The sequence below is a fragment of the Cervus elaphus genome, chromosome 28 (assembly GCF_910594005.1).
Source record: "Cervus elaphus chromosome 28, mCerEla1.1, whole genome shotgun sequence".
NCBI lineage: Eukaryota > Metazoa > Chordata > Mammalia > Artiodactyla > Cervidae > Cervus > Cervus elaphus.
The window spans coordinates 43,181,610-43,209,235 of record NC_057842.1 but is presented as its reverse complement, the minus strand read 5'-3'; the positions used below and the strand labels follow the sequence as shown (position 1 = coordinate 43,209,235).

Sequence of the window (27,626 nt, the reverse complement as noted above, 5' to 3'; positions counted from 1 at the left end):
GAATACTGGAGTGGATTGCCATGCCCTCCTCCAAGGGATCTTCCTGACCCAGGGATCGAACCTGCATCTCTTACATCTCCTACATTGGCAGGCAGGTTCTTTACCACTAGTGTTACCTGGAAAGCCTGAGGGCCTCAGGGCGAGGCCTTCAGAGAAGGAAGGCTGTGGATTTTGTCTCTAGCACTACTTCTGAGTGTCTGGCCTGGCAGCTTCCCCTCTGGCTGGACAGTCTTTGTTTTAGACCTTGAGATCTTGCCTGTGTGAAATGTAATCATGATTTGCAGTTTCTAATACAATTTACATTTCTCCCTGAAGTTATCTTTTAGTTTGCCAATTTACTTCAGGGCAAAATGGCCCCCGAAGAGGTCAATTGTAATGCTGTGGAGCTCTGTGACCTTGGCCGGGTTACTTAATAACCCTGAGCCCCACTGTCTTCATCGGGAAAATAGTGACAATGTGGGGACCTCTGGAGAGTGTTGTGACAAAAATGAAATGCAGACCTGCTGGATCTAAGGTACACCGGCTGTGGGAGTCCTGACTTGTCCTCCTCAGGCAGCCTCTGTCTCGGTGATCTGGTGATAACGCACAGCCTGACACACTTCAGACAGGGATGACCTGTTTATTGGGTTTTTTTTTAACCTGGGAAGTGAAACCGTGCTGACTGAGTGCTTCTAGATGCAAGGCACTGGGCTCAGAGCTTTGCTTACATCGTGTCTTTGAATTCTCATAACCCTGAAGGCAAATATTTTAATCTCTGTTTTGCTGATGAGGCTCAGAAAGGATAAGAAACCAGACCCCCGTCACCCAGTGCATCAGTAGTAGAGTTGGGATTTGAACTGAGGTCTGTCAGCACCCAGAGCTCAGGCTTCCTGTTGCCCCACACAAAACCACTGGTGTGAGAAGCACTGGCCTCACAATAATGTGAACATTTTATTTTCTGCAGGAGAGAAAGTCCCTGCAGGCCTCCCTCTCAGAAAATTTTCCATTAAAACATTTTCAAAATCCTTGTTCTTTACATATCTACAGTTTTCTGTTTATTTTATGTTATAGAGGGATATGTTTAAAAAGAAAAAACAAACAAGCCAAAACTCCAGACTGCCTCACTGACAGTAATTTCAGCACTTACAAAGCTGACAACTTGATGCACTGTCCCAATCAGAGTTTAAAGTTATGATTCCTTTACAAGATTTTTTGCTGAGTTTAATTTGATTTGGTTAGAAGACATGTAGTTCTCATTAGAATTAGTTGGGTTGGGGGGCAGAGTGTAATGTAATTCTAGAGTTTATTAATTTTAGGGATGGATAACGAAGTCTCATTGGCAGGCTCTAGTTGTAACTCCTTTTTCACAGCTCTTTCTCTTGTTCTGTTTTTCTGTTGCAGGCTCAAAAGCCGACTTGCAAGAAAAGAATACAGAAATAGAAGTAGATGAAGTATTTTGGAATACAAGGATTGTACCCATTTTGCATGACTTAGAAAAAGGTAAAAAAAAAAAAAAGTCGCTGTAGATCGAAAATATCTGCAGTTATTTATATGTTCCCCATTGCCCTGATATTTTCAGTACACTTTGTCATTTTTTCTGTGAACTTGTTCAGAAACAAGTGTAATCATCTATTTACCCAGTAATGTATGTATTCAGTATTACATGTAAACCTAATTTTAAAATTATACTTTAAATACCGCAAGAGAACCTACTTCTAAAAGTCCCTTTAGAATATAAATTACCACTACTTCTGCCCAAGGAAATGCCAGTTTGAACTCGCTGGAGTGGTAGTTCATGGATAACAGTGAAAAATTAAAGTAGATTTCAATCCTCTGAAACATTGGCTAAATCTCATAGATTGGCATCCTTGGCAGGTATGCCCATGGTTTTCTAGATCCAAGTGTATACAGTTGGCCCTCCATAGCTTCAGGCTGCACATCCACAGATTCAACCAGCTATAAATGGAACTTTATTCTGTGGTGGTTTGAATTCTCAGATGCAGAACCCGTGGATATGGAGGGCAATACCATTTTATACACAGGACTTTCGCATCCATGGATTTTGGTTTACTCAGGGGTCCTAGAACAAATACCCTGTGACTCCTGAGGGAGGGCTGTATATCCAGTTTTCCAAAGGTTGAACATGGTTGTCGGGGATACCACTCAGAGAGGGAAGTGGGCTTGGATGTGCCCTGCCCTTGAACTCTGGAATGTCCCAGCCGTGAAGGCCTGCAACCCATGGGTCTCTGCCAAGGTGACCTGTGGAAAGCTTGGCAGGGAAATGCCCCTGCTCCCTGCCTTCTACCCCTTTGCCGCTCTTCAGGGATTCCACTTCTGAAGCTGAAATGGGCTCCTCTGGAGCTGCAGTCCTGGCCCACAGCACACATGAGGCCCTCACTAGCAACCGTGGAACCAGTGCCCCTTGGATGAGCAAACCAGCATGGTAGCCACAGGAAGAAGCCCTAGGAGAAGCAGGGTCAATGAGTCCTGGCCACCAACCCACCAGGAAAGCTGTGCAAAAGACCTAGTTCCTTAAAGGCTCGAATGGCCTCACCCACCCTGGGCTCTCTGAGGGTGCTTGGTGGTAAAGAAGAAAGCACAGCAGGGCAGGTGAGGAGCAGCACAGAGGCCTGTCTTGGAGAAAGTCTTCAGCTGGAAGGATTTTAAGAGGGTTCTGAGGGCTCTTGTCACCACAGAGAAAACTGAGGAGTTTGGCATTCGAAATGCAGATGAATCTCCCTTCTCAGGGGATGATTAAATGCTGAAGAATGGTCTCTCTTTCAGAGACAAATTGAAAAACAGCAAATGGTGGCAGGACTAAGGTACCTGACCCTTTGAGATTCCTTTTTCTTTCTCTCTCCTTTTTTTCCTACTTTTTTTTGGTGACATAATTTCAGACTTACAGAAAAGTTGCAAGAATAGTGCAAAGAAATCCTGTATACTCTTCCCCCAGATTCCAAAAATACGAACATTTTTACCATATTTGCTTTATAATTCTTTCTCCCCCTTCCTCCCTCTCTCCATCATGCTCTCTTTTTCTCTATACACCCCTTACTCAACACACCACATTTTTTCCCCCTTTTTTGAACCATTTGAGAACAAGTTGCCATTATGACACCCCGTATTCCTAAGTACCCTGGCATGTAGTTTTAGAAGTAAGGGTATTCTATTACATATCTGGAAATCACCATACAACACTACACAAACCCAATTTAGATTTTGCCAGTTATCCTGATGATTTTGTTCATAGGAAAGGAAAATCCTGAATACAGTTACTCGTCACGTCCCTTTCATGATCTTGATGTACTTGGGCACAGGCCAGTTATTGCATAGACTGCCCCCGCACAGTGAATTTTTCTGGTACTCTCTCACCATTCTATGCCGGTTAGGCAATTGGGCAGGCATGTAGCCTGAGTGGTGCTGTGTCCTTCCTGGGTACATCATTATCAGGAGGCACGGGATGCTGAGTTGGGTCCATTACTGGTGATGTGGACTTTGATCACTTGGGGAAGGTGGTGTCTGCATGGTTTTTCAATGTAAATTATTATTTTTCCCTTTGTAATTAATAGGTCTCTTATGGGGAGAAGTTACTGTGGAGTCTACCTTGCTTTCTATTACTCATCAAACTTTCACCCGCTAGCTTTAGTCCCTTGAGGATCTTGATTGCTTTTAGGTTCAAGCTGTCTTTTTGAGGCTACCTGGCAGTTATAACAAATCCACCGGTAGAAAGAAGTATTTTGATTAGTAGTTTAGAATTTGACCCTGGAGCCTTCCTTTTTAATTTCTTTTTAAGCTAAAACAGCTACTCTTGAGTAGAACCCAGCAGGCTGAAGAGTGTATGGAGGGAGGTATTGGAAAAATACCTTGACGTCTACCCCCTGCCACAGAGTAGCCTGCAGTCTGGACTTGGGGTTTGTGAAGAAACTGCCAGTAACAGAAGAATGAAACAACAAAACAAAAGCATTTTTCTTACAATAGAGCTCAGTTTTTTTCCTTTTATTTAAAGTTAGTCTCAGTCATTTCCCATCAATTCATTTTATTTAAGTGCTTAACTGAAAGGCATGGAAGGTTACTTAGCTATTGAGGTTTAAAATTTTTTCTTAGATGTTATTGTTGAAATGAGCTAAAAATGGCCTGAGTCATTTCCTTCTGCAGGCGCACACTTCCTCTATGCGGGCTTTCAAGAGCACATTATGGTATTTATTTAAGATTGGTTTCCTACTTTTAAATTTTGTGACGAAATCTATCAGAGATAATATTTTTCAACTGAATGTCTTATACCTGGGATCCTTACATTTCCCCTTATGTTCTATTTTGTGTGCTATTTTTCTTCCATGTATGACTTTCAGTATAGCTACCACTTTCAAAAATTGTTTTCCTCAGAATTCTATTATAAAATGAAGTGCTCCCCTGCTTCCTAACTAAAGTCTACTTTTTATTATCTTCTTTGCTAATACTTGGGTCTTCCCTGATAGCTCAGCTGGTAAAGAATCTGCCTGCAATGCCAGAGACCCTGGTATGATTCCTGGGTCGGGAAGATCCCCTGGAGAAGGGATAGGCTACCCACTCCAGTATTCTTGGGCTTCCCTTGTGGTTCAGCTCGTAAAGAATCTGCCTGCAATGTGGGAGACCTGGGTTGGATCCCTGGGTTGGGAAGATCCCCTGCAGAAGAGAAAGACCACCCACTCCGGTATTCTGGCCTGGAGAATTCCATGGCCTTACTGTATAGTCCATGGGGTCACAAAGAGTTGGGCATGACCAAGCAACTTTCATTTAACTTAAGTTGCTGGTACTCACCTCCAAATAATGGTGGACATGGTGACATTTTGAGATTTTGTTCCACTTGCGCCTTCTTTTCTCAGATAATGAGCATTGTTCTCATAGGAAGATATTGATCGTTGTTTTCATCAATAGGCATATTATTAATAGAAAGTGAATCTGCATTAAACTGTGTTACGGGCTGTCAATACAGTATTCTCCCTGTACTGTGCACTGTCAGTACAAAGATGTCTAAGACACGGTTCCTACTCAGCATATCTCTTTGAGGGCACTGGGCATGTAACAGAGCATGCATTTGTTTTTGTTGTTCAGTTGCTAGGTCATATCTGACTCTTTGTGACCCCATGAACTACATAGCACATCAGGCTTCCCTATCCTTCACTGTCTCCCAGAGTTTGCTCAGATTCATGTCCATTGAATTGGTGATACTATCTAACCATCTCATCCTCTGCTACCCTCTTATCCTTTTGCCTTCAGTCTTTCCCAGCGTCAGAATCTTTTCCAGTGAGTCAGCTCTTTGAATCAGGTGGCCAAAGTATTGGAACTTCAGCTTCAGCATCAGTCCTTCCAATGAATATTCAGGGTTGATTTCCTTTAGGATTGACTGGTGTGATCTTGTAGTCTAAGGGACTCTCAAGAGTCTTCTCCAGCACCACGATTCAAAAGCACCAATTCTTTGGTGTTCAGCCTTATTTAGGGTCCAACGCTCACATCCATACATGACTACTGGAAAAACCAAACTTTGACTGTATGGACCTTTGTCAACGAAGTGATACCTCTGCTTTTTAATATGCTGTCTAAGTTTGTCATAGCTTTTCTTCCAGGGAGCAAGCATCTTTTAATTTCATGGCTATAATCACCATCTGCAGTGATTTAGGAGCCCAAGAAAATAAAATCTGTCACTATTTCCACTTTTCCCCCATCTGTTTTACATGAAGTGGTGGGACCCAATGCCATGATCTTAATTTTTTGAATGTTGAGTTTTCAGCCAGCTTTTTCACTCTCTTTCACCTTCACCAAGATGCTCTTTAGGTCCAGTTCGCTTTCTGGCATTAGAGTGGTATCATCTGCATATCTGAGGTTGTTGATATTTCTCCCAGCAATCTTGATTCCAGCCTGTGATTCATCCAGTCCGGAATTTCACATAATTACTCTGCATGTAAGTTAAATAAGCAGGGTGATAAATACAGCCTTGACGTACTCCTTTCCCAATTTTGAACCTGTCAGTTGTTCCATGTCCAGTTCTAACTGTTGCTTCTTAACCCACCTACAGGTTTCTCAGGAGACAGGTAAGATGGTCTGATATTCCCATCTCTTTAATAATTTTCCACACAGTCAAAGGCTTTAGTGTAGTCAGTGAAGCAGAAGTAGAATTCCCCTGCTTTCTCTGTGATCCAACAAATGTTGGCAATTTGATCTCCGCTTCTTCTGTCTTTTCTAAACCCATCTTGTACATCTGGAAGTTCTCGGTTCACATACTGCTGAAGCCTAGCTTGAAGGATTTTGAGCATAACCTTACTAGCGTGAGAAATAAACAGCATACATACATGTGTGAAAAATAATAGTATTTGTTGAATGTGGCATTCTATACCTTTTCTGGAGGAGCCAGAATATACACAGGGCCTTGAAGGACCAAAATCAGTAGGGATGAAGGTAAGGAGAACATTCTGGGCCCTTGGAACTGTGTGACAGAGGGGTGAAGGTGGAGATGCAAGGCAGAAGCTTCCCTGGTGGGTGGTGGGCAGCAGGAATAAAGGAGAGCCGCTGAAATCGGGAGTTCCCCTCCTCGGTACACTCTCTGAAAGACTATGTGTTCTAGATAAGCTAACTGATTAGTGAAGAAGTCAACATAGTAGGAAGTGGAGCAACAAAATAGAAAAAAAAAATCAGATAGATGGAAATGAAAAGGGGAAGAAAACAACATAGTTCAGGAATCTGAAGATGTTCAGGGAGGTAATTATGGGGTTTTGCGTACACTGTCTGTGTTTGAGAAAACTTGACCTCAGTGAGTAAGTTCTGCTTTACTCTCTTTGCCCCAACAGAAGAAAACATTGAAATGGTCTGTGCTGCTTGCACACAACTTCATCATGCTTTAGAGGAAGGAAACATGCTTGGAAATAAATTTAAGAGAAGAAGTATTCTCCTGAAGACCCTATATAAACTAGTTGATGTTGGCTCGGACTTGCTGAGCCTAAAACTTGCAAAAATTATTCTAGCAGTAAGTTTCTCTCTTCTCTGGTCTCGTAGACTGTAGCACATACAAGTTCTGTTAAATGCTTTGTTTGTAAAACCTTACAAAGAAGATTAGAAATGCAGTGGATTCATCTAGAATCTTGAAAACAAAATTGAGGTGGTGAACTGACATCCCAGACTTTGACCAGAAAGTATGAAGGAAATAAGGCTGAGTACAGAGAAAATGTTCAAACAAATAAACGCTCACACGTGGATTGTGGCAAGGTTTTTTGTTTTTTTTTTTTTTTTTCTTAAAAAAAAAAGGTGACAATAGGCAAACACATTCAAAACAGAAACTCAAGTAACTTGACTGGAGATCAGTATCAGAGAGTGCAGACTGTGGTTTCTGCCCTATGGTTTCTGTTGGGTGTTTGATGGTTCTGTCACATGGTTTAATAAATAACTTCAGATCACTTGGGCTGTGGACATAGTGGCCAGGTGCTTTATGAGGCCGGGTGAAACAGAGAACCAGCTGCCTTGTGGTCACAGAAAGGTGGTCATAGAAAGCTTCTGTGAGGTGTTAGAGAAAAGGCCAGACACTAAATAAAACTCTATAGAAACTCTGTCTCAAACAAAATGATATCATTGTTTGAGTGCAGCCCTTTGTGGTCACAGCCATAAACAGTTGGAACCAAAAGATAAGACACAATTATTATAGAATGTTCTAAGAGAGCCGCTAAAACGAATGAATGAAGCTTTGTTTACCTGGTTTCAGAAAAATAAAAGCTATTATGTTAAAAACCCATAATTCATATAATTTGAAATCTTAGAGTACACAGTGAAGGTGAGCGTTGGTATACTTAGTGATGGTTTAGTGAGGGTGCCCACTGTTCCTTATTTCGAAGTCTTTCATAAAGTCTTTACATATTCTCTGCAGTTTTGGAGGGGGTACATTCTTATTTAGCTGCCATCCTAAACTGTTCGCCCTCTTTGCAAACACGGTGATATTGTATGTGATGCAGAAAGCAACATTTCTTTGAAATAGTGATCTTAGTAGTAGTTTAATCCCCTCTCATTGGTGATAATTGATCAGTCAGCTTTAGTGAGAAAGAAAAGGCACCAGGAGGATGTACAGTCAGAAGTTATAAGTAGAGATGAAAAGGTGACTGCATGCCACCCAGTTTCTTCTCTGGCCCTGGATTTGGGGCCCCTCCTGGCCCAGGAGAGCCCCAATGTGAGACTGGAAGGCTCTCTTGGTATCACTGCCCTGGGCAGGACCCAAGCAGCCAGCTGCCCAGGGACTGCCTTGGTCTTTTATCAGGATCTGAGACATTGTGCTCTGTAGCAAGCCAAAAATAAATAAAGAAAGAAGGAAAATGCCATGAATTTGTTAATACTCTGCAGAGAAAATATCATCTTGGTTATTAAAGGTGCCATTCAAATTAATTATATACATGGCACAATTTAACTATTTTAGGGCAAAAGGATAAGTGATCTGCCAGGCAGTGAACAGATTCTGAATGAAACATGTTTAGATAAAAGCCCTTTCCGTGACACTGACCGCCTTGCTGAATCAGGGGCAAGGCTCCTCCAGGCTACAGTCCAGAGTGCAGAGGTGGGTAGGCCGTCCCTTCTGCTTGACTGTGGAACCTCAAGGTCAGGAACAACCTTCAAGGCCAACAAGTCCAACTTCCCATCTGCCACCAGAATCTTCTATAATGCAGCGGGCAAGGCATTGCTTCCCTTAGACCTTGGTGATGGGGTTCTATGTAAATTGTTTTTGAAAAGACATCATAAAAAGCTATTGAAAGAAACAAATTGACAAAAAAGCTGAAGATAAATAGTACTAAAATTTTGTAATAGCCTCTTCTTTCTGCTAATATTGACTTTATCTACCCGTTGACTATTATAATTCAAGCATTTAAAGTTATTTGCAGGTTTAAAAAATCCAGTGAGTATAATGTTAGTTCAGGTTTCTTGCATTTTTGGTTAAGTGGAGCTTTGCCAGACAGCCATTGTCATTTTAACTTTTGTACCAGAAAAACTTACAAAAATGTATCTGCCTATTTTATGACTTTTTTTTTTTAAAAGAGTACAGACGTATATGCAATATGTGAATGCAACTATATTCAGAAAAGGAAGACAATCTAGCACCCTATACAAGGGGAAAAACAGAAAAGTCAGCAGTGATTATATATAGTGGCAGTGTTATGAGTGATTTTTAAACTTCCCTTTTCTTTAATTCTCCAAATTTGCTTTAAATCAAGTAAACTACTATGTTTAACATAAAAGTAAACTACCCTACTGCAGGAACCCACTTGGTACCAGGGATTCTTGACACTGGGAATAAAAGTGAATAAAATAACCCCGGCCTTCCAGGCTGTGAAGGGAATGGCCACTTTGGGAGGAAGTGCTTTTTTACACAGAGTAGTCTACATTCCTCACAAACAGTGTTTTACAGTCTTTTCTGTGTCTCAAAGTCACAATTTTACAGTTACCAAAAGAGAAGGTATAGTAATCTGCTTTGAATGTAAACTGACCTTACAGCAGGCCTGGAAATGGTAGTTTGTTGGGGTTTGTTTTTTTTTTTTTTTAATGAAAACTCTGACACTAGGTGTTTTTGTTTCTATGTCTTCTGCCACTTTTCACTAAAAATGTAAGACTTGGGAGTGAGGTTAGTTGTATTCATTCATTCATTCCACAAATTTGATTGAATACATAGCACAGGGTACCTTCCACACACAGAAAGAGTAATATACCATGGTTTTGACCTCAAAGGCTCATAATGTAGTGGAAGATTCCCAGCAGATTATATTGCCAGATATAAAGGGCAATATATTTCCCTTGATACAGATTTTTTTTTTCTCTCTAGTCACTATTTTTTTTTCTGGGTTTTTAAACAACAATTTAAAAATACTAATCATTAAAAAAAATTTTTTTTTTAAAGTTTCCATTTCCTCTTTTCATCCTGAGAACAGAGGAAATTTCCATTCTGCCCGTGTGACTGTTTATGAGGCTTCCACAACAGAGCTTCTCAGACTTGAATGTGTGCTCAGTCCCCTGGCAAAGTTGTAAGAGGCACACTGTGGTTCAATAGGGCTTCTGGGACCTGAGATCATGCATTTCTATTACATACTCAGCTGATACCAAGATGAGATGACATGACCTGTCTGAGGACCAGACTCCACGGCTGCAAAATGGAACAAGTAAACCTAATCTGCAGGGTTAGCTGTGAGATGTCATGAAAAGGGGCAGTACTCACCTCTCCCTTCCTCTCCAGCTCAGGGCCGACCACACTCCCCTTGGTATTTCCTACAGGGAACAGCTGGAGAAGGAAATGGCAACCCACTCCAGGATTGTTGCCTGGAGAATCCCATGGAAGAGGAGCCTGGTGGGCTGCAGTCCATGGGGTCGCCAAGAGTCAGACACGACTTAGTGACTGAACGACAGGGAACAGCACAGTGCCTGTAGACAGCAAGAGCTCGTTCATATTTGTGAATCAAACACAGAAGGAATCTTTCAAAAATATGTGTGACAAATTCCATTATCTTGGTCTTTTTTACTAAGTGAAGACTCATTAGTAAACAGTGTTGAAGATAATTTTAAGGATACTTTTTAATGACAAAATAATGAACCATATGTCATCTTTTTCACACAGATATATTTGTTCAGATGACCTCATTATACAAACATATTTTACATTCTTGCAGTGAAGGCACACAGTATTTCCATCTTACAGTAGATTATAAATGTCTTTTCATGTATAGTGTTCAGTTATACTTTTGTGACTGCTTAACATGAATTGTATTGATGTTCCACAGTTTGTTAAACTGTTCCCAAATAGTGGACATTTAGGGTTTTTTATTTTAATTTTTACTACTTTACATAAGTATGCAGCTCATTTACCATTTGACTCAGTCCTCCTAGACTATTTTTTTTTTAAGAGTGTACTTCCTTATTGCTTAATTTACTTGAATATTTTTCTGTGATTTAGAAGGTAGTTTTAACCTTTGAATGTTACTTGTGATTATCTCAAAGCATTTCAGAAATAGGCTTAAATAATAAATACATATGTATTATATAATCAAAAGTATTACTTTTGAAATGAAAATTTTATTTTATACAAATGATAAATAGAATTGTACTTTTCCCCTTTTCTCTCCTTCACCTCCATGATGTGTTCTTTTCTAGGTTAGTTTAATCTGAAATTTTAGTATTCATCTTCCTTTATTTTGAAAAGTAGTTAACTCCATTTAATTAAATTTATCAACATCGGCCCTTTCTTTTTCGTTAAATATTCTTTAAAAAGTAATAATTTCACATATAAGCATGAGGCTTTATGAAATAAATAAATGCTTATCATTAAAATGTGCTTACTCTAAATATCATTTATATTGTATTTACTATAAGTGAGTTAATTAGATACCATAGTTGGCAAATATGTGGCCAAAACTTTTGAAAGTTGATTTCTTTAGACCCTTCCTTTTATGTTTTAGATACACTCTTGCTGCACTTTCTAAATTAGATGTTCATGTTGAAAAATTACAGCGTGTCTTTATTTCCTTCTGCAATGGTAATGTGACTTCTTTCTCTACAGCTTAAAGTGAGTGGAAAGAATCTTCTTAATGTTTGCAAACTTATATTTAAAATTAGCAGAAGTGAGAAGAATGATTCTCTGATTCGAAATGACAGCATTCTGGGTGAGTATTATTCAGTACTACCATTCAGCAAATGTTATACCTGAATATGAATGAAAAGTTTGGAGAGCAAAGTTACAATTAATGGTAGCTGGAATATTTTATTTTCTTATCATATGCAGAAGTTAGGTAATGCCTGTTTTTTCTCTGTCCTTCTCTGTGTTTTCCATTCACTTAATGTATCCTTTTGAGCCTAGGGGGATACCCTGCTGTTTTTTTAAATGCCTGTAGTAACAATATGTAACTTTTACAAAGTGTTTCCTATTTAAAAATTTATTTCCTGGTCTTGAATCTACTGAAAAATTACATTTAATAGCACTTGACATAACTGACATTTTTGATCTTTTGATATGGTAGGGATAATTAACTTGGAAGACATATGTAACTGTTGTAGAAAATTGACATCAAAGTGTGTCAAATGTTTCAAATATGTGGGTAGGTATTGTAATACATCCTAACTACCTAGCTAACAATGTGTAACTCTTCATATATCCTTAAATAATTAAGATGCTTAAATAGTTACCTAAACAGAAATCTTTTATGAATTAGTACTGTTGATCTAAGGCAACAACATGGAAAATACTCTAAATCCTTTGTTAAGGATAAATGATCTTTTTTTTTTTTTTAATCCCAGCACACAGGGACAAAGCCAGTACTGAAAGAAATGTATAATGCTGAATCAGCTTGTTGAGAATAATAGATTAAAAATAAAGATTCTGACAGATAATCTCACTGACTAAGAAAAATTAATGTGAGATAGGCATAGTTAACCTTATCAGAGCTGTCTGGATTATCCTAAAAGCTAGTACTTGTATGTTATTTGGATGGATGTTCTTAAGTTGTCTTAGGGAAGGGCAGATGTTATATTTGAAGCATCCTTTTCTATGGTTGAGATATTTTTTAAAGTTCCTATCTTGATTAACTTCCTATTCATACAACAGCCAGTATATTATTAAAGATTTGTTGAAATGTAACTCTTAAATTACTTTAATTATTAGTTATTCTGTAATAAACTGTAACCGAAAATAAAGGTTAGCCAATATTAATAAGAGGCTAGGAATGGCATTCAGTTAAAAGAACACTTTCTTATTTACATATTAATAATCACATCTTTTGCTGTCACTAATGTTACAGAGATTTTTCTCATAAGCTTTCCTCTTTATGCCTTATGAGTAACTCTTAACGAACATTTGAATGTGGATCCTGGCTAACATTTTACAAATCGTATTTGATGTTCACACCCAAGTGCTTTAATCTCTCTCTCTCCAGTGGTTCTACTCATACATTTGTAATAGTTCATCTTTTTGACAGAATCATTATTGGAGGTCCTGAGAAGTGAAGACCTGCAAGCTAACACCGAAGCTTTCCTGTACTGCATGGGGACCATCAAATTTATTTCTGGAAATTCAGAATTTCTTCATGAAATGATCGGCAAAGGTGCTGTTGAAATATTGATGAATCTGATAAAGCAAGTAAATGAGAACACCAAGAAATCTGGGACAAGTTTGCCTAATTCAGGCCACTTGTTAGTCCAAGTAAGTATTTTACTTGAAAGTATTAGACTTGTAAAATTAATTTTCATGTTATCTAATATTACTGAGCTGCCAGGTGGGTGTAACAGGTGGGCTGTCATCCACCCGCGGCGGGGAGTGCTTGGCCTCGGGGCTCAGGGTGGCAGTCCCAGCCCCACCTCCACCCTGTGTGCCTGTTTCCTGTGGAAAAGCTATTCTGTGGCTTTTTACATGGAGTTGTCCACATGTTGGAGCAGGTCTCCTGCACGTGGACAGCTGTTGCTGCTACCCTGCAGAGAGAGCAGGCCTGAAGAATGAATACTTAGCACCTCTTCAATTGCATATTATAATCAGAATTTTAACAGGCAGAGTTTGAACTTTTAGAGATTCTTTTTTATAATTTTGTTTATTTGTTGTTATTTTTGACTGCTCGGTCTTGGTTGCTGCGTGGGCTTTTCTCTAGTTGTGATGTGTGGGGGCTACTCTTCATTGCAGAGGTCTCTCATGTTGCAGAACACGAGCTCTAGGGCACGAGGAAACAATGGTTGTGGTTCCAGGGCTCTAGGGCACAGGCTCAGTAGTTGCAGTGCACACACGGGCCTAGTTGCTCTGTGGCATGTGGGATCCTCCCGAATCAGGGACTGAACCCATGTCTCCTCCATGAGCAGGTGGATTCTCTACCACTGAGCCATCAGGGAAGCCCCTAACTCTTGAGAGTTTTGAAGCCAGGTCTAGGCTGGAGATTTTTCATGATGATTGGTAGCTCCTGTCACGCATCTTTTATCTGCAATAAAGATCAAAAGTTAATGACACTGAGTGGACAGCCATTGAGGGGATATGTAGACAACACATAGGCCAGAGACTACAGGAATGATGGAGGCAAAGCCAGATACATTTAGAATGACCAGGGCAGGAAGAAAAAATGTGTTATGTGTTACAGTTTTATTACTTTTGTAGCAGATTAAATCTCATAATCGAATTACTTTCGCTGGAGCTGCCTCAGGTCTCCATTCTTTAGATGAGACTGTACTCTTTAATAACATTTGAATATCAGTTAATAGTATCTTTGATGTAATAATTGATGAGGTTTGAAATGTGCTTGTCAATTAATAGGGATTAATCAAGGACTGAGTGCTTGAAGCCTTCAGGAAAGCATGTTAAAAATTAGTTTTATCTCCTGCCTTTAAGATGCTTAAAGTGTTCATGATGATTATTAATTTTGGACCTTGTGGTCTGTCTCCATTTTGAAAAAGACTGTGAAAACCTCCTTCTGTTATGAATGATTAAATATTCTATGGGATGTGCCATCTTTTGGCCAGGAAGACTTAAAAAGAAACATTTTCATGCTGATAGTGTTATTGAGTTATTCAAACTTTCCCTCAATGAAAATGGTTATTTTGGTTATATAATTATATTTCTTGTTAAAATGCAAAAAGTAAGAGTGGAAAAATCACCTGAATTATTTTCACCCTGAAGTAAAGTACCTCCAACTTTTAATAACCATTCATCCATGCATTTTACATGCATATGTATCATATATACTTACATACATATAATTTTTGCTTTTGATCAAGAACTTCTTCATTCTAACAGCTGCTTTTGCTTATTTTGCATCACCCTCTTTCCTCCTTGTTTCTCCTCCTGGTCCACACAACACATGTGCTCAGTGCCTTTTAATACACCCATAGGTTTTCAAAAATGGAATATGCTATGCACGTTTCTTTTTTCATTTAACAATACATAGTAAAAACTCTATAGACTTATTTTATTCTTTTTATTGGCAGCATAATATTCTGTGATGAAAATATACCTCAAATTCTCAAGCATTCTTCTCTTGAGGTACTCTGCTTTTATTTTTACATAAAAGCTTCTAGAATTCTTGTTTTGTTTTAGAAAATTCTTTCATAAGTATATCGTTGTCCCTTAGTATCTGCGGAGGATTGAATCCAGGACCTGCCCCAGATACCAAAGTCCACAGATGGTCAGGTTGCATACTTGCTCCTTGTATTCGTGGATACGGTGTTCCACCTATGGTTGACTGAATCTGCAGATGCAAAATATACGAGGGCAACTGTACATGTGTACATACATTTATATATAATTTATAAATTTAGAAATAAGTGCATAAATGTGTTTATATGTAATTATTGTTGCTCAGTCATTAAATTGTATCTGACTCTTTGTGACCCGATGGACTGCAGGCTTCCTGTCCTTCAGTATCTCCCACAGTCTTCTCACGTTCATGTCCGTTGAGTCCATTGAGTCCGATGATGCTATCTATTTATTCCCCAGAGTTTGCTCACTGCTCTTTAGTTCCTCTTCATTTTCTGCCATTAGAGTGGTATCATCTGTATACCTGAGGTTATTGATATTTCTCCCAGAAACCTTGATTCCAGCGTGTGAGTCGTCCAGCCCAGCGTTTCACAGGATGTATTCTGCATAGAAGTTAAATAAGTAGGATAACAATATACAGCCGTGTTGCACTCCTTTCCCAACTTTGAACCAGTCTGTTGTTCTGTGTCTACTTCTCAACATTGCTTCTTGACCTGCATACAGGCTTCTCAGGAGACAGGTATGGTGGCTTGGTACTCCTATTTCTTTAAGAACTTGCTACAGTTTGTTGTGATCCACACAGTCAGTGGATTTAGTATAGTCAGTGAAGCAAAAGTAGTTATTTTTCTGGAACTCCCTTGCTTTTTACATGATCCAATGAATGTTGGCAATTTGATTTCTGGTTCCTCTACCTTTTCTAAACCCAGCTGGTACATCTAGAAGTTCTTGGTTCATATACTGCTGAAGCCTAACTTGAAGCATTTTGAGCATGACCTTGCTAGCATGTGAAAAGAGTGCAGTTATACAGTAGTTTGAACATTCTTTGGCCTTGCCCTTCTTTGGGTTTGGAATGAAAACTGACCTTTTCCAGTCCTGTGGCCACTGCTGAGTTTTCCAAATTTGTTGGCGTATTGAGTGCAGTACTTGAAGGGCATCATCTTTTAGGATTTGAAATCACTCAACTAGAATTCTATCACCTCCACTAGCTTTATTCGTAGTAATGCTTCTTAAGGCCCACTTGACTTCACACTTCAGGATGTCTGGCTTTAGGTGAGTGACCACACCTAACCTGTGGTTATCCAGGTCAGCAACACCTTTCTTGTGTAGTTCTTCTGTATATTCTTGCCACCTCTTCTTAATCTCTTCTGCTTCTGTTAGGTCCTTACCGTTTCTGTCCTTTATTGTGCCCATCCTTGCATGAAATGTTCCCTTGATATCTCCAGTTTTCTTGAAGAGATCTCTAGTCTTTCCCTTCTGTTGTTTTCCTCTATTTCTTTGCATTGTTCATTTAAGAAGGCCTTCTTATCTCTCCTTGCTATTCTCTGGAACTACATTCAGTTGGGTATATCTTTTTCTTTCTCCCTTGTCTTTCACTTCTCTTCTTTCCTAGGCTATATGTAAAGCCCCCTCAGACAACCACTTTGGCTTCTTGCACTTCTTTCTCTTGGGGATGGTCTTTGTCACTGGCTTCTGTACAATGTTATGAACCTCCATTCATAGTTCTTCAGGCACTCTGCCTACCAGATCTAATCCCTTGAATCTATTTATCACCTCCACTGAATAAGGGATTTGATTTAGGTCATACCTGAATGGTTTAGTGGTTTCCTCTACTTTCTTCAATTTAAGCCTGAATTTTGCAATAAGAAGTTCATGGTCTGAGCCACAGTCAGCTTCAGATCTTGATTTTACTAACTATATAGAGCTTCTCCATCTTTGGCTGCAAGAAATATAATCATTCTGATTTCAGTATTGACCATCTGGTGATGTTCATGTGTAGAGTCATCTCTTGTGTTAGTGGAAGAGGCTATTTGCTATGACCAGTGTGTGTTCTCTTGACAAAACTCTGTTAGCCTTTGCCCTGCTCCATTTTGTACTCCAAGGCCAAATTTGCCAATTACTCCAGGTATCTCTTGACTTTCTACTTTTGTATTCTAATCCGCTATGATGAAAAGGACATCTTTTTTTTTTTGGTATGCTGGAAATGCTGGAAAGTGTTGTAGGTCTTCATAGAACCAGTCAACTTCAGCCTCAGTGGTCAGGACCATAGACTTAGATTGCTGTAATGTATAATAAAAATATACAAATAAAATCAGTTGGTATAAAGGAGAATTGGCTTCCCAGGTGGCGCTAGTGGTAAAAAAAAAAAAAAAAAAAACCAAAAAAAAAAAAACCTGCCTGCCCAGGCAGGAGACAAGAGATGTGGATTCGATCCCTGGGTCAGGAAGATCCCCTGGAGGAGGAAATGGCAACCCACTCCAGTATGCTTGCCTGGAGAATCCCATGGACAGAGAAGCCTGGGGACAGTGGTCCGTAGGGTTGCACAGAGTCGAACACAACTGAAGTGATTAAGCACACATACATATCCGTGACCAAAAATAAATTGGATCCAGAGCTAGGACCTCTGGCATGCCAGTCAGGGCAGCGCACTTCTCTCCGCATTCCTCTCCTTTCCCTCTTGGCTTGCTGTAGCCTCCTCAAGTGCAAACTGACTCACCAGGATAGGTGCCCCTTTCTTTTCCAGACATCCGTGCATCCCTCCACGCGGGAATGCGTCCCTCTAGGATGTAGTAACTCTGTCCCACTGCCCTCCACCCCCCACCAGGCACTCTCATGTCCCCAGGGTCTCCCTCTCCATCTCTGGCATCTGGCATGGGGGTGTGGGAACTACACAGCCTGAGGCCTCTCCCTGGAGCCTAGTCAGCACTCACATCCCCGTCCAGCAGGAGAAAGTGGGGCCCCTCATCACCACCAGCTGAGAACGTGTTCCTCCCCGGAGCCACATGTGTTCCTGCGCACGGTCATTATGTATGTGTATGTGTGTATGTTTACAAATGTGGGGGAAGGGAGACATCCTTTTAGGCCATTTCATTGGCAGAGTTTTCTGGACTGGGCATTCCCTTGTGTTTAATTAAGACAAAGAAAAGCTGTTTTGTTTCATCTGGATTAGAAAATGTTAGCAACTTGACTTCACTATAAGAACAGATGAAAATCTCTAGTGAGTGTGTTGCACCACCTGGCCTTTTATTAGCTCACTCCTGTGCATATACAACCAAACCGATCTGGCCACAGGTAGAATCGTTTGATTACACCAGCTTTTGGAACTGGTAGCTGTAGCTCGTGAGATATTTTTTTGAAAGCAACTTTGTTCACCTGAATGGTCTAGTGGTTTTCCCTACTTTCTTCAGTTTAAGTCTAAATTTGGCAATAAGGAATTCATGATCTGAGCCACAGTCAGCTCCTGGTCTTGTTTTTGCTGACTGTATAGAGCTTCTCCATCTTTGGCTGCAAAGAATATAATCAATCTGATTTCGATGTTGACCATCTGGTGATATCCATGTGTAGAGTCTTCTCTTGTGTTGTTGGAAGAGGGTGTTTGCTATGACCAGTGTGTTCTCTTGGCAGAACTCTATTAGCCTTTGCCCTGCTTCATTCTGTACTCCCAGGCCAAATTTGCCTGTTACTCCAGGAGTTTCTTGACTTCCTACTTTTGCATTCCAGTCCCCTATAATGAAAAGGACATCTTTTTTGGGTGTTAGTTCTAAAAGGTCTTGCAGGTCTTCATAGAACCGTTCAACTTAGCTTCTTCAGTGTTACTGGTTGGGGCATAGGCTTGGATTACTGTGATATTGAATGGTTTGCCTTTGAAACAAACAGAGATCATTCTGTCGTTTTTGAGATTGCATCCGAGTACTGCATTTTGGACTCTCTTGTTGACCATGATGGCTACTCCATTTCTTCTAAGGGATTCCTGCCCACAGTAGTAGATATAATGGTCATCTGAGTTAAATTCACCCATTCCAGTCCATCTTAGTTCGCTGATTCCTAGAATGTCGACATTCACTCTTGCCATCTCCTGTTTGACCACTTCCAATTTGGGAAATAGAAATTTCCCTCATGGGAAATAGATGGGGAGACAGTGGAAACAGTGTCGGACTTCATTTTTGGGGGCTCCAAAATCACTGTGGTTGGTGACTGCAGCCATGAAATTAAAAGACGCTTACTCCTTGGAAGGAAAGTTATGACCAACGTAGATAGCGTATTAAAAAGCAGAGACATTACTTTGCCAACAAAGGTCCGTCTGATCAAGGCTATGGTTTTTCCAGTGGTCATGTATGGATGTGAGAGTTGGACTGTGAAGAAAGCTGAGCACCAAAAAATTGATGCTTTTGAACTGTGGTGTTGGAGAAGACTCTTGAGAGTCCCTTGGACTGCAAGGAGATCCAACCAGTCCATCCTAAAGGAGATCAGTCCTGGGTGTTCATTGGAAGGACTGATGCTGAAGCTGAAACTCCAATACTTTGGCCACCTCGTGCAAAGAGTTGACTCATTGGGAAAGACCCTGATGCTGGGAGGGATTGGGGGCAGGAGGAGAAGGGGACGACAGAGGATGAGATGGCTGGATGGCATCACTGACTCGATGGACATGAGTTTGAGTAAACTCTGGGAGTTGGTGATGGACAGGGAGGCCTGGCGTGCTGCGATTCATGGGGTCACAAAGAGTCAGACACGACTGAGAGACTGAACTGAACTGAACTGGACTTGTTCACCTGAAAAAGTAGCTAAATAACCTGTGCCTGTACTAATGGAGTAATATCTGTAAACCAGAGAGAACACGCAAGGCAAAAAGATAAAGGCAGGACTTCCTGTCCTTTTTGATTTTCAACCCAAAACCTCAGTAGCTTTGCCTCGTGCTGTAAAACTTCGTGGGTTCTGCCCAGCACGGCACTGGAGCCCTCCTGTTTCCCTTGCTTGGCCCTGTTGGAGGCCATTGAGTGAGTATAAAGCACTGAAGCTGGACTCTGAGAGTCGTGTAGAACGTAGGAAGCTGGTACCAAGGGAAAGGGACAAGGTGTGTTTGGGGGCTGCTGAAGAGGTGGTCTGTCCAGAGCAGAGAGTGGCGTGAGGGAGGCCTGGGAGGTAAGATTCCAAGGCTATGGTCATGGGCCTCAAATATCAGGCTGCCAAGTGTGGACCCGGAGTAACACAGAGCAGCTGGGGGGTCTCTGTGTGGGGAGGAGAGGAGATCAGAGTGGCAGAAAGAAAGATGAGCGTGCACAAGACAGTGAATGGATGAAGACCAAAAAACTGAAATGTGATGGGCGGGGGAGTGTGTCAGGGGTACGGTCAGATGGGAGGATTCAGATCTCACATACAGCAGCCCTAAATAAGAGACGTTGCTGTAGTTATTAGAGTTTAGGCTGATTATAAAGGAGCTAAAGGAGCAAGATCAAGAAATGGGTGTGAAAGGGATCAAAAAGCTCCTCCACAGCGTAGGGGCTAATGATGCTTAGAGGAAATTACTGAAGTGTTGAGATTTTTAAAAAAGTTTTCTTTGTGTTATTTCTTACATATATGTATACACATAAATATATGTTTATCACCACACACCTGACATGAGACATTGACCTAACAAGTGTTTGTGGAGTGGCTGCTCTGTGGCTGCTCTGTGTTCTGGATGGTGAAGAAAACACCCATAGGGGCCTCCTTTTTGGTGATCCCCGTGTCCAGATAATAGTATTCTGATGCCCTATTCTTCTACAAAACTCTGAACTGAACCCATGTGTTCAGTTCAAACTGTCAGATGCTTGATGTTAGTAGCATTTTGAGAAGGTTGAGAGAATGATTGTTGATATTCAAAGGGGCCAGCACCACTTTCCACCAAGTGAAAGTATTAATACTCCCAGTCTGGCAAAACAAGAGACAGGAGTTTGTCTGAAAAATCATAAGCATAAAGAAAATTAATTTGTGCATGATCACTTAATTCCACAATGCTGGACTTTTGAGAGAGCTCTTTAAAACTTGGAAAAAGAGAAATACAGACCAGCTGAAAGGTTAGGCCCCCCCTAGATTCCAGCAGCAAATTGCATCATCTAAGGAGGTGACACAGTTGAAAAATGGGTTTGTCAATGTTAATCTCAGAGGGTCATTAGAAGATGTTAGGGTTCGTTTCTGACTTGTGTGTGTTCGTCGCTCAGTTGTGTCAGACTCTTTGTGACCCCGTGGACTGTAGCCTGCCAGGCTCCTCTGTCCATGGGATTCTCCAGGCCAGAATACTGGAGTGGGTTGCCACTTCCTTCTCCAGGGGATCTTCATGACCCAGGGATCGAATCTGGGTGTCCCGCATTGCAGGCAGATTCTTTAACGTCTGAGTCACCAGACATTAATGTCTGGCCGGACTTGTAAGGGCCAACGATTAGGAAGGAACTGAGGATAATTCCTGGAGTCACCTCCATCAGAAGGTTTGCTGTGGTTTCCATCGCGCCCCCTTCCTGGGCACCAGGGAAGAGTCTCTTGTATGTGTCATAATCACAAACAGGCCCCAACCCCCCAGTGACTCATCTGTCCTCTTGTGTCTTGAGGACACAGTAATTGAAGAAAATCTCAAGGTACTCACATTTACAGCTGAGTAATTTGTAAGTATATAACATAACTATTGGGCTTCCCAGGTGGCTCAGTGATAAAGAACCCGCCTGCCAACATAGGAGACTAGGGTTCAATCCCTGGGTTGGAATGATCCCCTGGAAAAGAAAATGGTAACCCATTCTAGTATTCTTGCATGGAGAATCCCATGGACAGAGGAACCTGGTGAGCTACAGTCCATGGGGTCAGCAGAAGAGTCAGACATGACTTAGAGACTAAATAACAGCGTAACTATTGAACCCAGATTGACTTAAACTAATGTTCCCATTTTTATGGATTCCTTTGTATTTCCAATCTTTTCTTCTTTACAGCCTTTTATTCTTTATTTTTGAGTTTAATCCTTAGAGAAATATGTTCTTTTCCTGCTTTGAATTTCACATTTTTTAAATTGGAACTGTCCCGCATGTCCCTGCCCAACCCCAGATGACATCATTTCTTTCCCTCTTCTTACACCTGGTTTCTCTAACCCCTAAGCCTGCAAGCTTCTCCCCAGAGGGTCCTTCAAGTTCTAATCTTGCCCCCTTCTTGCTCTGTACACCTCCAGCTTCCTATCCTTCCTTTTTCTAAGTGGAAGTTTCTCAGAAAGGTCAGTCCTCCGATCCTTTTTCAGTCCCTCTCTTCCCCCTTTGGCTCTGAAGTGTGGGGAAAAGGAAAGTGAATTAAACAGAGATTGACCCTGGGTGGCTCAGAAAATGATACTTTAATTATCAGAAATTAGAGCTTTCTCTATGATCCAGTGAATGTTGGCAATTTGATCTCTGGTTCCTCTACCTTTTCTAAACCCAGCTTGGCCATCTGGAAATTCTCTGTTCATGTAATGCTGAAGCCTAGCATGCAGGATTTTGAGCATAACCTTACTAGCACTGGAGATGAGTGCAATTGTCCAGCAGTTTGAACATTCTTTAGTGCTGCCCTTCCTGGGAATTGGAATGAAAACTAACCTTTTCCAGTCCTGTGGCCACTGCTGGGTTTTCCAAATTTGCAGACATATTGAGTATAGCACTTTAATAGCATCATCTTTTAGGATTTGAAATAGCTCAACTGGATTTCCATACCTCCACTAGCTTTATTGGCAACAGTACTTCCTAAGGCCCACATGACTTCTCACTTTGTCGTGGTTATCTGGGTCATTAAGGTCTTTTTTGTACAGTTCTTTTGTGTATTCTTTCCATCTCTTCTTGATCTTTTCTGCTTCTGTTAGGTCTTTACCATTTCTATCCTTTATTGTGCCCATCTTTGGATTAAATGTTTGTTTGATATTTCCAATTTTCTTGGAAGAGATGTCTAGTCTTACCCTTTCTGCTGTTTTCCTTTATTTCTTTGCATTGTTCATTGAAGAAGGCCTTCTTGTCTCTCCTTGCTATTCTCTGGAATTCTGCATTTAGTTGGGTGCACCTCTCCCTTTCTCCCTTGCTTTTTGATTCTCTCTTTGTAAAACCTCCTTGACTTTTTGCATTTCTTCTTCTTTGGGATGGTATTGTTTGCTGCCTGTTGTGCTGTATTTTTTTTTTTTTTTTTTTTTGCTGTGCTGTATTATGGACCTCTGTCCATAGTTCTTCAAGCACTCTGTTTACTACATCTAATCCCTTGAATCTATTTGTCACCTCCACTGTATATTCATAGGGGATTTGATTTAAGTCGTGCCTGACTAGCCTAGTGGTTTCCCCAGCTTTCTTTAGTTTAAGCCTGAATTTTGCTAAGAGGAGCTGATGATGTGAGCCACAATTAGCCCAGGTCTTGATTTTACTGACTGTATACAGCTTCTCCGTCTTTGGCTACAAAGAATGTAATCAGTCTGATTTTGGTGTTGACCATCTGGTGATGTCCATGTGTAGAGTCTTCTCTTGTGTTGTTGGAAGAGGGTGTTTGCTATGACCAGTGTGTTCTCTTGGCAGAATTCTATTAGCCTTTGCCCTGCTTCATTTTGTACTCCAAGGTCAAACTTGCCTGTTACTCCAGGTATCTCTTGACTTCCTACTTTAGCATTCCAATCCCCTATGATAGATAGGACATTTACTTGGTGTTTGTTCTAGAAGGTCTTCTAGGTCTTCATAGAACTGATAAACTTCAGCTTCTTCTGCAGCAGTGTTTGGGGCATAGACTTGGATTACCAGGATATTGAATGGTTTCCCTTGGAAAGGAACAGGGATCATTCTGTTGTTTTTGAGATTGTATTCAAGTACTGCATTTCAGACTCTCTTGTTGATTATGAGGGCTGCTCCATTTCTTCTAAGGGATTCTTGCTCACAATAGTAGATATAATGATCTTTTGAATTAAATTCATCCATTCCTGCCTGTTTTAGTTCACTGATTCCTAAGATGTTTATGTTTACTTTTGCCATCTCCTGCTTGACCATGTCCAATTTACCTTGATTCATGGACCTAACATTCCAGGTTCCTGTGCAGTATTGTTCTTTGTAGCATCAGATTTTACTTTCAGACACATCCACAAGTGAGTGTCGTTTCCACTTTGGCCCAGCTGCTTCATTTTTCTGGAGCTATTAGTAGTTTTTCTCCTCCCTTCAACAGTAGCATATTGGCCACCTTCTGACCTGGGGGTGGGGGGCCCATCTTTTGGTGTCATATAGTTTTGCCTTTCTATACAGTTCATGGGATTCTCGAAGCTAGTATACTAGAGTGGTTTGCCATTCCCTCCTCCAGTGGATCACATTTTGTCAGAACTCTCCACTGTGACTGGTCCAGCTTGGGTGGCCCTGCATGGCGTGGCTCATAGCTTCACTAAGTTACACAAGCCCCTTCGTCATGACAAGGCAATGATCCATAAAGGGCATTATTAAAAGCAGGAAACTGATATGGGTATAATGCAATTAGGTATTTTACTTATTTGCATATTGTTTTTGCGATTGGGTAAAACTTTTTTTTTGTCACAGTCTTTGGTTTGGTTATTAGGGTTGCCAATTTTTAAATTGTTTATTTATATTTTTGGCTTCTTTAGGTCTTCTTTGGGCTTCCTAAGTGGCTCAGTGGTAAAAAAAAAAAAAATCTGCCTACCAATGTAGGAGATGCAGGTTCGATCCCCTGGGTCAGGAAGATCCCCTGGAGTAGGAAATGGGAACCCAGTCCAGTATTTCTTGCCTGTACACTTCCATGGACAGAGGAGCCTGGTGGGCTACAGTCCATGGGGTCGCAAAAGAGTCGGGCATGACTGAGGGACTGGGCAGGAGCTCGAGGTCGTCATTACTGTGTGCATGCTTTCTCTAGGTGCAGTGAACGGGGAGTCCTCCCCAGTTGTGGTTTGTGGGTTTCTCGTTTTGCTGGCTTCTCTTGTCATGTAGCAAAGGCTCTAGGCACTCAGGCTTAGGTGCTCCTTGGTATGTGAGATCTTCCTGGACTGGGGATCGAACCTGTGTCCCCTGCATTGGCAGGCAAATTCTTAACCACTGGGGACCACTGAGGAAGTCCCTTGCTAATTGTTTGATGATATATTTGTTTGTGGGAATGGGAGCTACTTCTGCTTATGAGGTTTCCTTCCTATGAAGGAATACCCAGTAGTGTAACTGATCACTCACTGAGCCATCTGGCCTGAGAGAGTGGGTAGTCAGAGCCAACTCTTCCCTTTCCTGGGAAGGGACTACATTTAAACAACTGTGTTCCCCTTTGATTCTCCATGGATGGCATGTCTAAAGGTCTGGGGAGAGTCAGGGATCCCAAACATCTAATGATCTTTGAATTTGGGAATGAAGAGAGACTAAGGCAGATGGGGAGGCAAGTTGAAGGCTACCTCTAGCTGAGGAGGGAGTGCTTTCTAATCCTGAGCCCCTGCATCAGATTCGCCCACCTGGTCACAGGCCACGCCTGCCTTGGTGGAGCAGAGCAGAACCACCTGTGCTCACCAAGCAGGAAGTGAGGTGACCAGGAGATTATGCTAAGGGAAGTCTCCTCACAAGGAAGGAATGTCAAGTGTGGGAAATAAGTATTCCTACACCACCTGCTTCTGGGGAGAACCTTTGCTTTTCAGTTGCTGTCCTATCTGCTCAGTCTCAGCTCTTCATTGTAGACATTGTTAGTTGTGGCAATAAAGAAATATCACTTTAAATATAACTTTAACAGGTAATTCTGAAAATCAGTGTTATTACTCTGTAGTTCTTAAAGCATTATCTTTTCAGACTCATTTTCCTTGTTTTACTGCTCTGACATTCTATATAGTTTAGATGACATTCAAATTTCTGCTGAACTGATACATATGATAGCCACAACGGGAAGAATTAGCTGCCTACTCATTTTATCAAGGTAACTGACATAGTGGTGGTAAATGGAGAAACAGTAATAAACATAGGCAGATGTTAAGTAGAGTCTCTAAGTAGGAGGGCACTAGGGTTTGAGGAGGACAGAAACATTGCCCGCTGAAGGAGGACCCCGTGGTAGGAATGTGCCATCCAGGCTCCACAGCCAGGCGCTCAGCATTACTGAGGACTGTGAACTAGTGTTACTTTCACATACATGTATCTTAACTCCAATGAAAGGCTTAGGAATATTTGGGATTAGCAGTTTCATGTATATAGTGGCATCTTTTAATTGATTTCTTTTATCTCAGCCAGAACTGTACTGTTCATATTAATATATGAGACAATATGAAACTCCTTGGGTTACCACAGAGGCTCTGGTTTTGGCATATATGTGGTCTCAGTTGGGCACAAATCCAGAAAACTGAATATGCTCTCGTTAATAGAGGGAGATGGTTTTGCTGAGGTTGGAAAAATGGTGTGGCTTTGGTCTTAAATCATTTGACACTGTTTGTGGTCTCTGGCGGCTGTCTTTATTCTTTCACGTCATCAGCGGGAAGTGAACCATTTTGCAGTTGGCAGTCAAGTTGAGATAAAGCTCTAGGGATTTTGGTTATGGATATTCCAGATGATTGGGCAATAAATGAATGCTTTTAGGAGACAGTCAAAGGTAGCAGGGGAGACAACAGATGAGGAGTCGGCGGGGTCCTGGAAGTCCACCTGCCTGGAGGTGGCGGCCCTCCTGAGCTTCAGTCTCCTCATCTGAAACGCGGGGCTCAGAATACCTTTGCTGTCCACAAATTTAGGGAGCAAACGAGATCAAGCTCACGAGATAGCTTTATAAAAAACAAAGTAAGCTGCTCAAATTTTTTTTTTTTTTGGCAACAGCATTCAATGTATAAAAATAAAATGAAAAATAAAATAAAATAAAATAAAATGAATCTTGATGTCAGTTTTGGTAGAGGAAGCTTAATAACTTTCAGGCTGTTAGTGGTACAATTTTCAATCGCATTATGTTCCAACGTTTTCTTTGCAAGCTGTTTCTTTGAAATTGGGAAAATATTTCTCCAAGGAACAATGCCGTGACTGACGGTAAAGTTCCTGGGCTAGTCAAAGAGCCTGTTCAGTTTCTGATGCACCTAAATGGGAATTCTGTGGTGGGCTGTGAGCTACAAGCCCCTCTAATCTGGGCCAGCTCTGATGGCTGAATGCCTCCTGGGGCAGAATCCGGTGAGCTCCCTGGGGACTGAGGACTCTGATGGTGGGAGAGTGCGAAGGGAAGAAGGAAGTCATCCCCTGTTGAAATCAGCCATCTATGCAGGCTCGGGGGACCAACCAGCCCTCCCCACATCCGCCCACTCCAGTGCAGTAGAGAATGCTGGGGGTGGGGCCGCAGCTGCTGACCCTACGTTATCATTCTTAAGTTCAGTGATCTAAATCAGGAGGGACTCATGCTTTAAGGCAGAGATTTCAATGTGTTTGCTAAGATTTTTCAAATAATTAATAATTGGAAACATGATTTGAAATTGATGATAAAGTACCTAGATTGATTTTTTTTAAGTGCTAAATCTTTTGAATTCTAATTTTGCTTTACTAAAATGCTGTTTGAGCCCTAATGAATTATCTGATCACTACTTCTTATAATTTTTCCCTTTAAAATAGGTCTCCCATTGTTATCTGACAGTGAGAACTTTGAGGCCTGACTATTCAATGTGAGATGGGATAGCTTTGCCAAACTCACTAGGTGTTTTACCTGGAGGTTCTGACTGAAG

General features: G+C 41.1%; 1 protein-coding gene across 3 annotated transcripts in view; it reads left to right on the top strand.

Annotated features, from left to right (window-relative positions):
* Window positions 1–27,626, top strand: part of ARMC2 (armadillo repeat containing 2) — a 125,886-nt gene that overhangs the window by 39,131 nt on the left and 59,129 nt on the right. For all 3 annotated transcript variants that reach the window (XM_043890065.1, XM_043890068.1, XM_043890066.1), the window contains exons 7-10: window positions 1,381–1,479; window positions 6,801–6,976; window positions 11,528–11,630; window positions 12,939–13,162. In XM_043890065.1, coding sequence (XP_043746000.1) covers window positions 1,381–1,479; window positions 6,801–6,976; window positions 11,528–11,630; window positions 12,939–13,162 — 602 coding nt within the window. The remainder of the gene's footprint in view (window positions 1–1,380; window positions 1,480–6,800; window positions 6,977–11,527; window positions 11,631–12,938; window positions 13,163–27,626) is intronic.